A 12982-nucleotide genomic window follows, 5' to 3' on the forward strand; every position below is an offset into this window, starting at 1 on the left:
GTTCGAGTTCGAACAAACTTGAAAAATCCCGATGTTCGATTATCTCTAGTTATAATACACCTGTGGTGGCATGGAGGGGACTTAGCGGCCCGCCATACCCATTGTTTATATCGTAGTGGAACTCTACACCAGCTTACAGCTCAGAGAGACCGCCAATCCCAACAACATCACGCAGCTACTGGTGACCACATGGGGGCATGGATTCAACCCCACGCGGTGACCACAATCTTAGTCTGGTAGATAGTGTTGAGCGGACTTCCCAAAATGTTGGGGTTCAGCAATGTTCTATGGCTGTATCTAACTTGCTGGCAGCATTTGACTCTAGGTAGCTGGAGAAGTTGTATGCAGCCCTAAGGAGTGCTGGAAAAAGGGATACAGCAATAGGCCATAGCATTTAGAGAGTTATATGACTGGTGTCGAATGGATCCAGCGGTTAATGATGGTGGACTCCTGGTGTTTGGAGAAGTTAGATGCTGCCAGCAAAACAGCATATGGCCTATGGCTGTATCCGTGTTTTCCAAGACTCCTTAGGACGGCATTCAACTTCTCCAGCCACGGAGAGTCAAATGCCAAGCATTCGGGTTCGGAGAACACTGTCTAACCCGAAGAGTCCGGTAAGTTCCCTTAACGTTACTGGTAGATTTATTTGTAGACTGGTATAAGAACACCAGGCTTAAAGGGGTTTTCCATAAACCCATATGATCAGTGGGATTCCAACTACCGGTGTAAGAGAAAATAGGGGTCCCATGCAAGGACCTGGCTGAGTGGGCACCATCAGAATAGTGGGGGAGTGCAGCAGGTTGTTATTGTTTTTACCCCACAGGTTTATTTTAACCTTTTGTGGGAGATAAAACATTACACACGTTCAGTTCTGTTGACCTCCCTGGAAAAGCATCGCTTAGTGCCCACACAGTTTATCTTTACTGCGTGTTGTTTGGTTTGAGCTGCTTGGCCATGTTCACACTCAGCTTTTTTTTTTTCTTTTGTCTTTTGCCCACAAACAAAGTCAGCCATCCATTGCTCCAAAGAAACATAGCACAATGGTGCTGATATCTGGCACTGTCATACTAACATTCACTCTGTTGCCCATAGCAACCAATCACAGCCCGGCTTTTATTCTGATAAAGCTCTTATAACATAAAGCTGAGCTGTGATTGGTTGCTATGAATAATGAAAGCTGAGCTGTGATTGGTTGCTATGAATAATGAAAGCTGAGCTGTGATTGGTTGCTATGAATAGTCAAAGCTGAGCTGTGATTGGTTCCTATGAATAATGAAAGCTGAGCTGTGATTGGTTGCTATGAATAATGAAAGCTGGGCTGTGATTGGTTGCTATGGACAATGAAAGCTGAGCTGTGATTGGTTGCTATGAATAGGGAAAGCTGAGCTGTGATTGGTTGCTATGAATAGTCAAAGCTGAGCTGTGATTGGTTCCTATGAATAATGAAAGCTGAGCTGTGATTGGTTGCTATGAATAGTGAAAGCTGAGCTGTGATTGGTTGCTATGAATATTAAAAGCTGAGCTGTGATTGGTTGCTATGAATATTAAAAGCTGAGCTGTGATTGGTTGCTATGAATAGTGAAAGCTGAGCTGTGATTGGTTTCTATGAATAATGAAAGCTGAGCTGTGATTGGTTGCTATGAATATTAAAAGCTGAGCTGTGATTGGTTGCTATGAATATTAAAAGCTGAGCTGTGATTGGTTGCTATGAGCAACAAATAGAATGGGCAACAACTACCCCTCTCATCCTCCTGCCCCTCCATCATCATACTACTTCCCTCTTCATCCTCCTCCTGTCCGTTCATCAGCATACCAGTACCCCCTTCAGCATCCTCTTGTCCCTTCATCTATATTTAAAACAAAAAAGCTATACTTACCTCACCAGTATGGTTCCTCTAATCCCCCAGGGACTCCTCTCCCTACTCTGCATGAGCAACATCACGTGCTCCGGAACGGGGTGGGGCTTCCCACGGAGGGGGTGGAGCTTCCGAGACATACCTGGGACATGCTTTTGCCAGGGCTGTCTCCTCAGAATCGGGACATTCCCGGCAAAACTGGGACTGTTGGCAACTATGATAGTGTAAAGTGAATCTGGCTTAGTTGCCCCTAGCAACCAATCAGATTCCACCTTTCATAATTCACAGACTCTTTGGAAATTGAAAGGTGGAATCTGATTGGTTGCTAGGGGCAACTGAGCCAGTTTCACTTCACTCCATGTTTGATAAATCTCCCCCTATGTATATAACGCTCACAATTGTGCTAAAGAGGATAAAAAAACATCAGCCTCAGCTTTGCCGCGTTCTAGTTCCAGCGTGTAATGACAACATCCACCTGTAGGGGTCGCTGTCCTCTGGTTCTTTCAGCTATCGGTTTTTGCCGCGTTCTAGCCCCAGCGTGTAATGACACCATTCACCATTGGGTGTCGCTGTACCTCAGGTTCGTTCAGCTTTGCGTTCCACAGAGACAGAGCATCCGGCTTCGGCATCTGCGCATGTTCGGAAATTACGTCACCAATTTTTGAAAAACGGCTCCCGGGAAAAAAAAAGCAACAGAGCAGTAAAGCGGTGAGTGCGGTAACGCGGATACCGGAGAGGAGTGCGGTGAGTATGAGGCTATAGAGCGCGTGTACACCGGCCTGTCATACCACAGCTCCCAGCGAGCGGGCAGCCGCCAGGTCATGCTGGGAGGTGTAGTACCACAGCAGCTGCAGGCACTGAGCGCATTGTGTATTCTCAGGTGACCGGTTCCTCATCGTACATTGTGTCCTGATGGAGAGATCCAAGCTGCCAGTGCTGAGAGCCCCAGCGCCAGGTGTGTACTGTTATAATGGATGGGGGAGGGGCCTGGTGTGTGTATAATGGACGGGGGAGGGGCCTAGTGGGTGTATAATGGACGGGGGAGGGGCCTAGTGGGTGTATAATGGACGGGGGAGGGGCCTAGTGGGTGTATAATGGACGGGGGAGGGGCCTAGTGGGTGTATAATGGACGGGGGAGGGGCCTAGTGGGTGTATAATGGACGGGGGAGGGGCCTAGTGGGTGTATAATGGACGGGGGAGGGGCCTAGTGGGTGTATAATGGACGGGGGAGGGGCCTAGTGGGTGTATAATGGACGGGGGGAGGGGCCTAGTGGGTGTATAATGGACGGGGGAGGGGCCTAGTGGGTGTATAATGGACGGGGGGAGGGGCCTAGTGGGTGTATAATGGACGGGGGGAGGGGCCTAGTGGGTGTATAATGGACGGGGGGAGGGGCCTAGTGGGTGTATAATGGACGGGGGGAGGGGCCTAGTGGGTGTATAATGGACGGGGGGAGGGGCCTAGTGGGTGTATAATGGACGGGGGGAGGGGCCTAGTGGGTGTATAATGGACGGGGGGAGGGGCCTAGTGGGTGTATAATGGACGGGGGGAGGGGCCTAGTGGGTGTATAATGGACGGGGGGAGGGGCCTAGTGGGTGTATAATGGACGGGGGGAGGGGCCTAGTGGGTGTATAATGGACGGGGGGAGGGGCCTAGTGGGTGTATAATGGACGGGGGGAGGGGCCTAGTGGGTGTATAATGGACGGGGGGAGGGGCCTAGTGGGTGTATAATGGACGGGGGGAGGGGCCTAGTGGGTGTATAATGGACGGGGGGAGGGGCCTAGTGGGTGTATAATGGACGGGGGGAGGGGCCTAGTGGGTGTATAATGGACGGGGGGAGGGGCCTAGTGGGTGTATAATGGACGGGGGGAGGGGCCTAGTGGGTGTATAATGGACGGGGGAGGGGCCTAGTGGGTGTATAATGGACGGGGGGAGGGGCCTAGTGGGTGTATAATGGACGGGGGGAGGGCCTAGTGGGTGTATAATGGACGGGGGGAGGGGCCTAGTGGGTGTATAATGGACGGGGGGAGGGGCCTAGTGGGTGTATAATGGACGGGGGAAGGGGCCTAGTGGGTGTATAATGGACGGGGGGAGGGGCCTAGTGGGTGTATAATGGACGGGGGGAGGGGCCTGGTGGGTGTATAATGGACGGGGGGAGGGGCCTGGTGGGTGTATAATGGACGGGGGGAGGGGCCTGGTGGGTGTATAATGGACGGGGGGAGGGGCCTAGTGGGTGTATAATGGACGGGGGGAGGGGCCTAGTGGGTGTATAATGGACGGGGGGAGGGGCCTAGTGGGTGTATAATGGACGGGGGGAGGGGCCTAGTGGGTGTATAATGGACGGGGGGAGGGGCCTAGTGGGTGTATAATGGACGGGGGGAGGGGCCTAGTGGGTGTATAATGGACGGGGGGAGGGGCCTAGTGGGTGTATAATGGACGGGGGGAGGGGCCTAGTGGGTGTATAATGGACGGGGGGAGGGGCCTAGTGGGTGTATAATGGACGGGGGGAGGGGCCTAGTGGGTGTATAATGGACGGGGGGAGGGGCCTAGTGGGTGTATAATGGACGGGGGGAGGGGCCTAGTGGGTGTATAATGGACGGGGGGAGGGGCCTAGTGGGTGTATAATGGACGGGGGGAGGGGCCTAGTGGGTGTATAATGGACGGGGGAGGGGCCTAGTGGGTGTATAATGGACGGGGGGAGGGGCCTAGTGGGTGTATAATGGACGGGGGGAGGGGCCTAGTGGGTGTATAATGGGCGGGGGGAGGGGCCTAGTGGGTGTATAATGGACGGGGGAGGGGCCTAGTGGGTGTATAATGGACGGGGGGAGGGGCCTAGTGGGTGTATAATGGACGGGGGGAGGGGCCTAGTGGGTGTATAATGGACGGGGGGAGGGGCCTAGTGGGTGTATAATGGACGGGGGGAGGGGCCTAGTGGGTGTATAATGGACGGGGGGAGGGGCCTAGTGGGTGTATAATGGACGGGGGGAGGGGCCTAGTGGGTGTATAATGGACGGGGGGAGGGGCCTAGTGGGTGTATAATGGACGGGGGGAGGGGCCTAGTGGGTGTATAATGGACGGGGGGAGGGGCCTAGTGGGTGTATAATGGACGGGGGGAGGGGCCTAGTGGGTGTATAATGGACGGGGGGAGGGGCCTAGTGGGTGTATAATGGACGGGGGGAGGGGCCTAGTGGGTGTAGCAGTGTGGGGGGGAGGCGGTGTAGCAGTGTGTGTGTGTGTGGGGGGTCGGCGTGCGTTGTAGCAGTGTGTGGGGGGGGTCGGCGTGCGTTGTAGCAGTGTGTGGGGGGGGGGGTCGGCGTGCGGTGTAGCAGTGTGTGGGGGGGGGGTCGGCGTGCGGTGTAGCAGTGTGTGGGGGAGGCGGCGTGCGGTGTAGCAGTGTGTGGGGGGGGGGTCGGCGTGCGGTGTAGCAGTGTGTGGGGGGGGGTCGGCGTGCGGTGTAGCAGTGTGTGTGGGGGGGTCGGCGTGCGGTGTAGCAGTGTGTGGGGGGGGGGGTCGGCGTGCGGTGTAGCAGTGTGGGGGGGGGGGTCGGCGTGCGGTGTAGCAGTGTGTGGGGGGGGGGGTCGGCGTGCGGTGTAGCAGTGTGTGGGGGGGTCGGCGTGCGGTGTAGCAGTGTGTGGGGGGGGGTCGGCGTGCGGTGTAGCAGTGTGTGGGGGGGTCGGCGTGCGGTGTAGCAGTGTGTGGGGGGGGTCGGCGTGCGGTGTAGCAGTGTGTGTGTGTGGGGGGGGTCGGCGTGCGGTGTAGCAGTGTGTGGGGGGGGGGGTCGGCGTGCGGTGTAGCAGTGTGTGTGGGGGGGTCGGCGTGCGGTGTAGCAGTGTGTGTGGGGGGGTCGGCGTGCGGTGTAGCAGTGTGTGGGGGGGGGGTCGGCGTGCGGTGTAGCAGTGTGTGGGGGGGTCGGCGTGCGGTGTAGCAGTGTGTGGGGGGGGGGTCGGCGTGCGGTGTAGCAGTGTGTGGGGGGGGTCGGCGTGCGGTGTTGCAGTCAGGGCTTCTATCTTCCTCTGTGCTGTACTCACCCCTCCCTGTCATCATGTCTCAGTGTTGGACCTCGCTGTACCCAGTGCTAAGAAGCTTTGTCCTCAGAAGGCGGCTCCATTCCAGAGCAGGGACCCCAACATCGCCTTCTCTTCTGCTGCTCCCAATTTTGTGTTTAAAGGCGGAAAAAACGGGTAAGTGACTGCGTCATCTGTGACCCTGCTGAGACCACTGAGCTGATAGAGCCAAGACCCCCGATATACACCAGGCGCACCCTGTTCTGGATGACCTGGTGTCTCTGTGTGATACAGGGGCCGGCTGCAGATTTCAATGAGCATATAGTGGTGGCTGGAATGCTGATCCCCCTTTCTCCCATGTGGGGGCGCTCTATTAGACTGTAGCACTTGCTGCGGGTTTCCTCTTAAAGGGGTACTCTGGGTACTTTTTTCAGTCAACTGGTGCTAGAGATTTGTAATTGCCTTCTATTAAAACTCCAGTCTTCCAGTACTTATCAGTTGCTGTATGTGCTGCAGGAAGTGGTGTATTCTCTCCAGTCTGACACAGTGCTCTCTGCTGCCACCTCTGTCCATGTCAGGAACTGTCCAGAGCAAACTTTTATCACGATGGTACAAAACACCTGAACATCTCTTTTGGACGGGCTCATCCGACTCGGCCACATGCTGACAGTGCCAAGCTGAAAAGGGAACATTGTTCCACATATGGTGGACGTTCCCACTTATCACAGACTTCGTGGTGTAGAGCACACCATGATGGAGGTTAGTGCCACCACAGTTACACTCACTCCTGAATTGGTCATGGTGGGCTTATCCACTAAAGACATTGCGCTACACAGACAATCACTCGCTGCGCATCTGATTGCATTTGAGTAAGGGTCCTATTACACGGAGCGGTTTTTAACGATAAATGATTCACGATAAACAATCGCAAACGAGATTATTTAGCGTTAGGGTCCATTTATACAGAAAGATTATTTGACAGATTATCTGCCAAAGATTTGAAGCCAAAGCCAGAAATGGATTTGAAAAGAGGAGAAATCTCAGGCTTTCCTTTATGACCTGATCTCTGTTTATAGTCTGTTTCTGGCTTTGGCTTCAAATCTTTGGCAGATAATCTGTCAGATAATCTTTCTGTGTAAATGGTCCTTTAACCTGAAATCGTTCACCATATTACACAGAACGATGGTCGTTAGTTACCATCGTTATTGCGATCGTTACTATGATCGTTCCTTCTGATCCCAGAAAAACAATGAACAATGTGCAATTACACTGAACGATTAGTGAAAAAACGCGGAACTTGAGCAAACGAATGTGGAATTACAGCAAACGATTAGCGATAATTTTAGGTTCAGATCTAAATCAACGATGAGCGACACACAATCGATTTTTCGATCGTTTCCAGCAATTACACAGAACAATTACCGTTTAAATTCGAACAATATTACGATTTTCGCACAATAATCGTCCTCTGTAATAGGGCCCTTACATTGAGCGTTTTTTCGACCATCAGCAATTAACGATAAACTAACTCAAACGACCACTAAAGCGAACGACCAGAAACCAAAATAAAGAATTGACTTAAAAAAAAAAAAAAAACTGTCCAGAGCAGCAGTAAATCCCCATAGAAAACCTCTCCTGCTCTGGACAGTTCCTGACATGGACAGAGGTGGCAGCAGAGAGCACTGTGTCAGACTGCAGAGAATACACCACTTCCTTCAGGACATTCAGCAGCTGATAAGTATGGGAAGACTGGAGATTTTTTAATAGAAGTAAATTACAAATCTCTGGCACTATCTGGCACCAGTTGATTTGAAAGAAAACATTTTTGTGAACAAGCCCTTTAAGCTTTTCCTTGTATCACAGCTGGTTATTCTGTGTAATACTGCAGTAATACTCCCCGTGTCCTGGAAGGGACCTTCTCGCATCTTGTGATTTATTGCTGTTTGTTTCTTTACAGAACGAAGCCTGTGGTGTCTAAGAAAGCGGGTCCTCCTGCCCGGGGGTGAGTAGCTGATACTACTATAGGAGGCCTCTCCTTATAATGATGGACACATAAGACGTCTTGTGTTACTTCTGTAGCTTTGTGGGCCGATACAGAGCAGAAGCCGAGCTGAAGGAGAAGAATCAATTACTGGAGGCGGCAAACAACCATTTACATGCCAGTGTGACCCGGGCACAGGTGAGGGGTCCTACATGGCATTCCACTACTATATATATATATATATATATATATATATATACATATATATACTGGACCATTGATGCTGTATTCCTGGCTCTATCCAGCTGTACATCCCTACACACCATCATCTCCATCGTGTACTGTCTGATGCTTTCTTACAGAGTACAATGCGAGAGATGTCTGACCGGCAAGAGTCCATGAAGGAAGAGCTGGAGGAGCTGAAGAGACGTCTGGAGAAGAGCATGATTATTCTGGAGAGCAGGAACATTGACCCAGGTAATAGGGAGATGGCTATGTGTATGGGTCCGCTGTGCGGAAGATGATTATATTGGCCATAACATAGATTATCCGCTGACTGTGGAGGGGAAAGGGCCACAATATGCAGCACGGTACTGGGCAGGTCTTGTAGTCTATGGTAAAAGCAGGAAGCACTATGAGAAGACAAGATGGCGGGGGCAGTGTGATGGGCAATGTTCAACTGGAGACCTTGTGTCCTGGCATCATGTGGACGTAACTGACACTGACCAATATACCCACCAAGTCCCTCCTCTAAGCCTCCATTAAAGGCGTACTCCTTACACCACTTCCTGCAGGACATACAGCAGCTGATAATTACTGGAAGACTGGAGATTTTTTAAATACTTTTTAAATAATTTACAAATCTGTATAACTGACACTAGTTGATTTAAAATAAATAAATCACTGGCATACCCTGTTAAGTTGCATGTTCAGATCAGTCATGTTGTCCCTGGGAGAATTTGTCTTCATTGGGAATAGAAGTGCTGTCTTACCTGTTACCAGCAGGGGGCGTTCTAAGAAGATTGTCTTCCAGGTGCCATACGAGTTCTCGTACATTGGGTGCTTGATCTTCTGGTACAATGTGTTTTCTCTTAGTTTCAGGTGAGCAGATCGTCGCTGCTGCTGAGGAGACCAGCAAAGTGCGAGAGGAGACCAAGGTGAGTACGGTGAGGGGTCATGGTGTGCCCTCTGGAGGGGTCATGGTGTGCCCTCTGGAGGGGTCATGGTGTGCCCTCTGGTTAGCCCAATAAAGAAGTAGTCCGGGCAGACCACTTTGTTTTTAAAAAGGGCCGGGGAGGATAAAAGAAATAACATCCTCCAGTGCTCGTGGCCCAATACCGTCTGGTCTAAGTGGGATCCCGCCTTGGCCGTTATTTTTTTATCTCCTCCCTCTCTGGCACTTGGGGAAAAAAACAGTTCTGCCCAAACTTCTCCTTTAATGTCATATTGGTGGCTGACTGAAGGGGCTTCTGCGTCCGTGCCTGTCCTCGGGACGTGCCGCCCATATCTGTGCAGCCAGGACCAAAGCCTTCACCATTCAGACGCAGCAGTATATTTGTATCTCCTGGTTTATAACCAGTGTCACCAGTGTAGGCGTAGGATAGCTGTCAGATAAACACTCACGTGGCCAAAAGCTCCCACTGGCCCGTCCCTCCCCTCATACAGGAGCGCTCAGCTTGTATAAGTGGTTATAGGTTAGCCGCTGCCAGACTCCTAGTTGTTGATCTGGGCACTTGAATGGACATGCCCAATCCTTCTTTCCGGAGGCCCCCTGTACATATTAGACTGTCAGATGGTCCTGCTAGAGGTTCGGTTAAAACGTCCGAAATGTATGGGCCAGGATTAGACTTCATGGTCACTATCTTCCGGAAACAGCGCCTCTCCTGTCCTCAGCTCAGTTCTATTGAAGTGAATGAAGCTGAATTGTAATACCACACACATCCTGAGGACAGGGGTGGCGCTGTGTCTGCAATAAAGTAGCTGTGCTTTATCTAATCCTGAATAACTTGCTTAATGTAATTATTATTGATGCCCATAATCTCGCCATTGTCTTGTAATAAAGCATATTGATGATGATGATGCCACCGCTGTCCATTGTTTAGACTTTCAGAGAGAATCTGCTAACAGAACTCAAGAGTTTTACTGCAGCAACCAATGACCAGCGGGAGCTCCTCCAGGTATGTGCTAGAGCGGCCATGTGTCTCACATAGCTGTCTGTAATCTGAATGGTGGGACTAACACTCCCAGCAACATCCCCGATCCTCCTCCTCATACCCGATCCTCCTCCTCATCCCCGATCCTCCTCCTCATCCCCGATCCTCCTCCTGCTCCTCTACATACCCGATCCTCCTCCTCCTCCGCATACCCGATCCTCCTCCTCCTCCGCATACCCGATCCTCCTCCTCCTCATACACATTACATGTTCTCCACCTTCAATGTAATAATGGGTCATTAATACAAATGTCAGTGATTCATGAGGAATAGGTGGTGGACATATTAAATCCTGCAGGTCACCGGTCCTGTTATTCCTGGTTGGATCCGTGTAATATACTCTGGTGTAATAATCCAGTCTGACAGGGAGGCCCTCTCGCCCTGCATCCCCTAGGGAGGCCCTCTCGCCCTGCATCCCCCTGTGGAGGCCCTCTCGCCCTGCATCCCCTGTGGAGGCCCTCTCGCCCTGCATCCCCTAGGGAGGCCCTCTCGCCCTGCATCCCCTATGGAGGCCCTCTCGCCTTGCATCCCCTAGGGAGGCCCTCTTGCCCTGCATCCCCTAGGGAGGCCCTCTCGCCCTGCATCCCCTAGGGAGGCCCTCTCGCCCTGCATCCCCTAGGGAGGCCCTCTCGCCCTGCATCCCCTAGGGAGGCCCTCTCGCCCTGCATCCCCTAGGGAGGCCCTCTCGCCCTGCATCCCCTAGGGAGGCCCTCTCGCCCTGCATCCCCTGTGGAGGCCCTCTCGCCCTGCATCCCCTGTGGAGGCCCTCTCGCCCTGCATCCCCTGTGGAGGCCCTCTCGCCCTGCATCCCCTAGGGAGGCCCTCTCGCCCTGCATCCCCTATGGAGGCCCTCTCGCCCTGCATCCCCTGTGGAGGCCCTCTCGCCCTGCATCCCCTGTGGAGGCCCTCTCGCCCTGCATCCCCTGTGGAGGCCCTCTCGCCCTGCATCCCCTGTGGAGGCCCTCTCGCCCTGCATCCCCTGTGGAGGCCCTCTCGCCCTGCATCCCCTAGGGAGGCCCTCTCGCCCTGCATCCCCTAGGGAGGCCCTCTCGCCCTGCATCCCCTGTGGAGGCCCTCTCGCCCTGCATCCCCTGTGGAGGCCCTCTCGCCCTGCATCCCCTGTGGAGGCCCTCTCGCCCAGCATCCCCTGTGGAGGCCCTCTCGCCCTGCATCCCCTGTGGAGGCCCTCTCGCCCTGCATCCCCTGTGGAGGCCCTCTCGCCCTGCATCCCCTAGGGAGGCCCTCTCGCCCTGCATCCCCTAGGGAGGCCCTCTCGCCCTGCATCCCCTATGGAGGCCCTCTCGCCCTGCATCCCCTATGGAGGCCCTCTCGCCCTGCATCCCCTATGGAGGCCCTCTCGCCCTGCATCCCCTAGGGAGGCCCTCTCGCCCTGCATCCCCTAGGGAGGCCCTCTCGCCCTGCATCCCCTAGGGAGGCCCTCTCGCCCTGCATCCCCTAGGGAGGCCCTCTCGCCCTGCATCCCCTAGGGAGGCCCTCTCGCCCTGCATCCCCTAGGGAGGCCCTCTCGCCCTGCATCCCCTAGGGAGGCCTTCTCGCCCTGCATCCCCTAGGGAGGCCCTCTCGCCCTGCATCCCCTAGGGAGGCCCTCTCGCCCTGCATCCCCTATGGAGGCCCTCTCGCCCTGCATCCCCTAGGGAGGCCCTCTCGCCCTGCATCCCCTAGGGAGGCCCTCTCGCCCTGCATCCCCTAGGGAGGCCTTCTCGCCCTGCATCCCCTAGGGAGGCCCTCTCGCCCTGCATCCCCTAGGGAGGCCCTCTCGCCCTGCATCCCCTATGGAGGCCCTCTCGCCCTGCATCCCCTATGGAGGCCCTCTCGCCCTGCATCCCCTATGGAGGCCCTCTCGCCCTGCATCCCCTAGGGAGGCCCTCTCGCCCTGCATCCCCTAGGGAGGCCCTCTCGCCCTGCATCCCCTAGGGAGGCCCTCTCGCCCTGCATCCCCTAGGGAGGCCCTCTCGCCCTGCATCCCCTAGGGAGGCGTCTATTATGTATCATATGATTTTTGATGATTTTTATTTTCATTCTCCAGACAATGAGGACAAAGTGGGATGAGGCAGAGGAAAGGCGACGTCACTTCCTCCAGGAGCGGGAAGCTTTCCAGAAGGATCTGGAGCAGTTTCGGCTTTCCCTGGAGAGCACAGAGAAGATGCTGGCCGTATGAGGGATCTGAAGGCAAAAACAGAGACGTCTCCTATCAGTCACTGTGTGCAGAACGTTACTCTACAGAAGGGATCGGGAACCTTCAGCCCTCCAGCTCTTGCACAACTACAATTCCCATCATGCCGGGAGAGCCTTTGGCTGTGTTGTAGTTTTGCAGCAGCTGGAGGGCCGAAGGTTCCCCATCCCTGGTCTACAGCTTGTAAAGCTTCAGAATTAAAGGGGTTATCCAGCGCTACAAAAACATGGCCACTTTTCCCCCTACTGTTGTCTCCAGGTCAGGTGCAGTTTGCAATTAAGCTCCATTTACTTCAATGGAACAGAGTTTCAAAACCTCACCCAAACTGGAGACAACAGTAGGGGGGAAAGTGGCCATGTTTTTGTAACGCTGGATAACCCCTTTAAGGAAGAAGAATAAACAGAAGGTGATGGGCGGCGGTGGTAACGTGTCCATCAATGGTTCCTCTGTATCGGTCTCCTATGTGTTTTTATTTCTGTATAAATGTCTTTTATTAGGTAATGTTCTTCACCTTGTAGTTACTGAGGACCAGAACCTATGTATATATCGCTTGTATGCTGCTGTAAGTGCTCGCGCCAGTCACATCCCCAGCAACACAGCCTACGGGACCACTGACTGAATGTAGTCCGGCCAAAAAGAAATATAACGCCAGATTTCCCTAACACAAACAGGTCTATAGACTGCTGTAAATGGGTAGTTTATTAAAAAATATTTTTTTACCTCTATTAAGTCTCTAGT

General features: G+C 53.6%; 1 protein-coding gene across 1 annotated transcript; it reads left to right on the forward strand.

Moving 5' to 3' along the window:
- The first annotated feature begins 2228 nt into the window (after positions 1–2228).
- KNSTRN (kinetochore localized astrin (SPAG5) binding protein) lies at positions 2229–12455 on the forward strand. The gene is made up of 9 exons (XM_069951121.1): positions 2229–2600; positions 2737–2811; positions 5906–6035; positions 7816–7860; positions 7938–8037; positions 8202–8316; positions 8935–8996; positions 9942–10016; positions 12098–12455. Exons 2-9 carry the CDS (start codon positions 2769–2771, stop codon positions 12227–12229), a joined length of 702 nt encoding a protein of 233 aa, XP_069807222.1. The 5' UTR covers positions 2229–2600; positions 2737–2768; the 3' UTR covers positions 12230–12455.
- The last annotated feature ends 527 nt before the right edge of the window (positions 12456–12982 follow it).

This window comes from Dendropsophus ebraccatus, chromosome 13, assembly GCF_027789765.1.
Source record: "Dendropsophus ebraccatus isolate aDenEbr1 chromosome 13, aDenEbr1.pat, whole genome shotgun sequence".
NCBI classification, from domain to species: domain Eukaryota; kingdom Metazoa; phylum Chordata; class Amphibia; order Anura; family Hylidae; genus Dendropsophus; species Dendropsophus ebraccatus.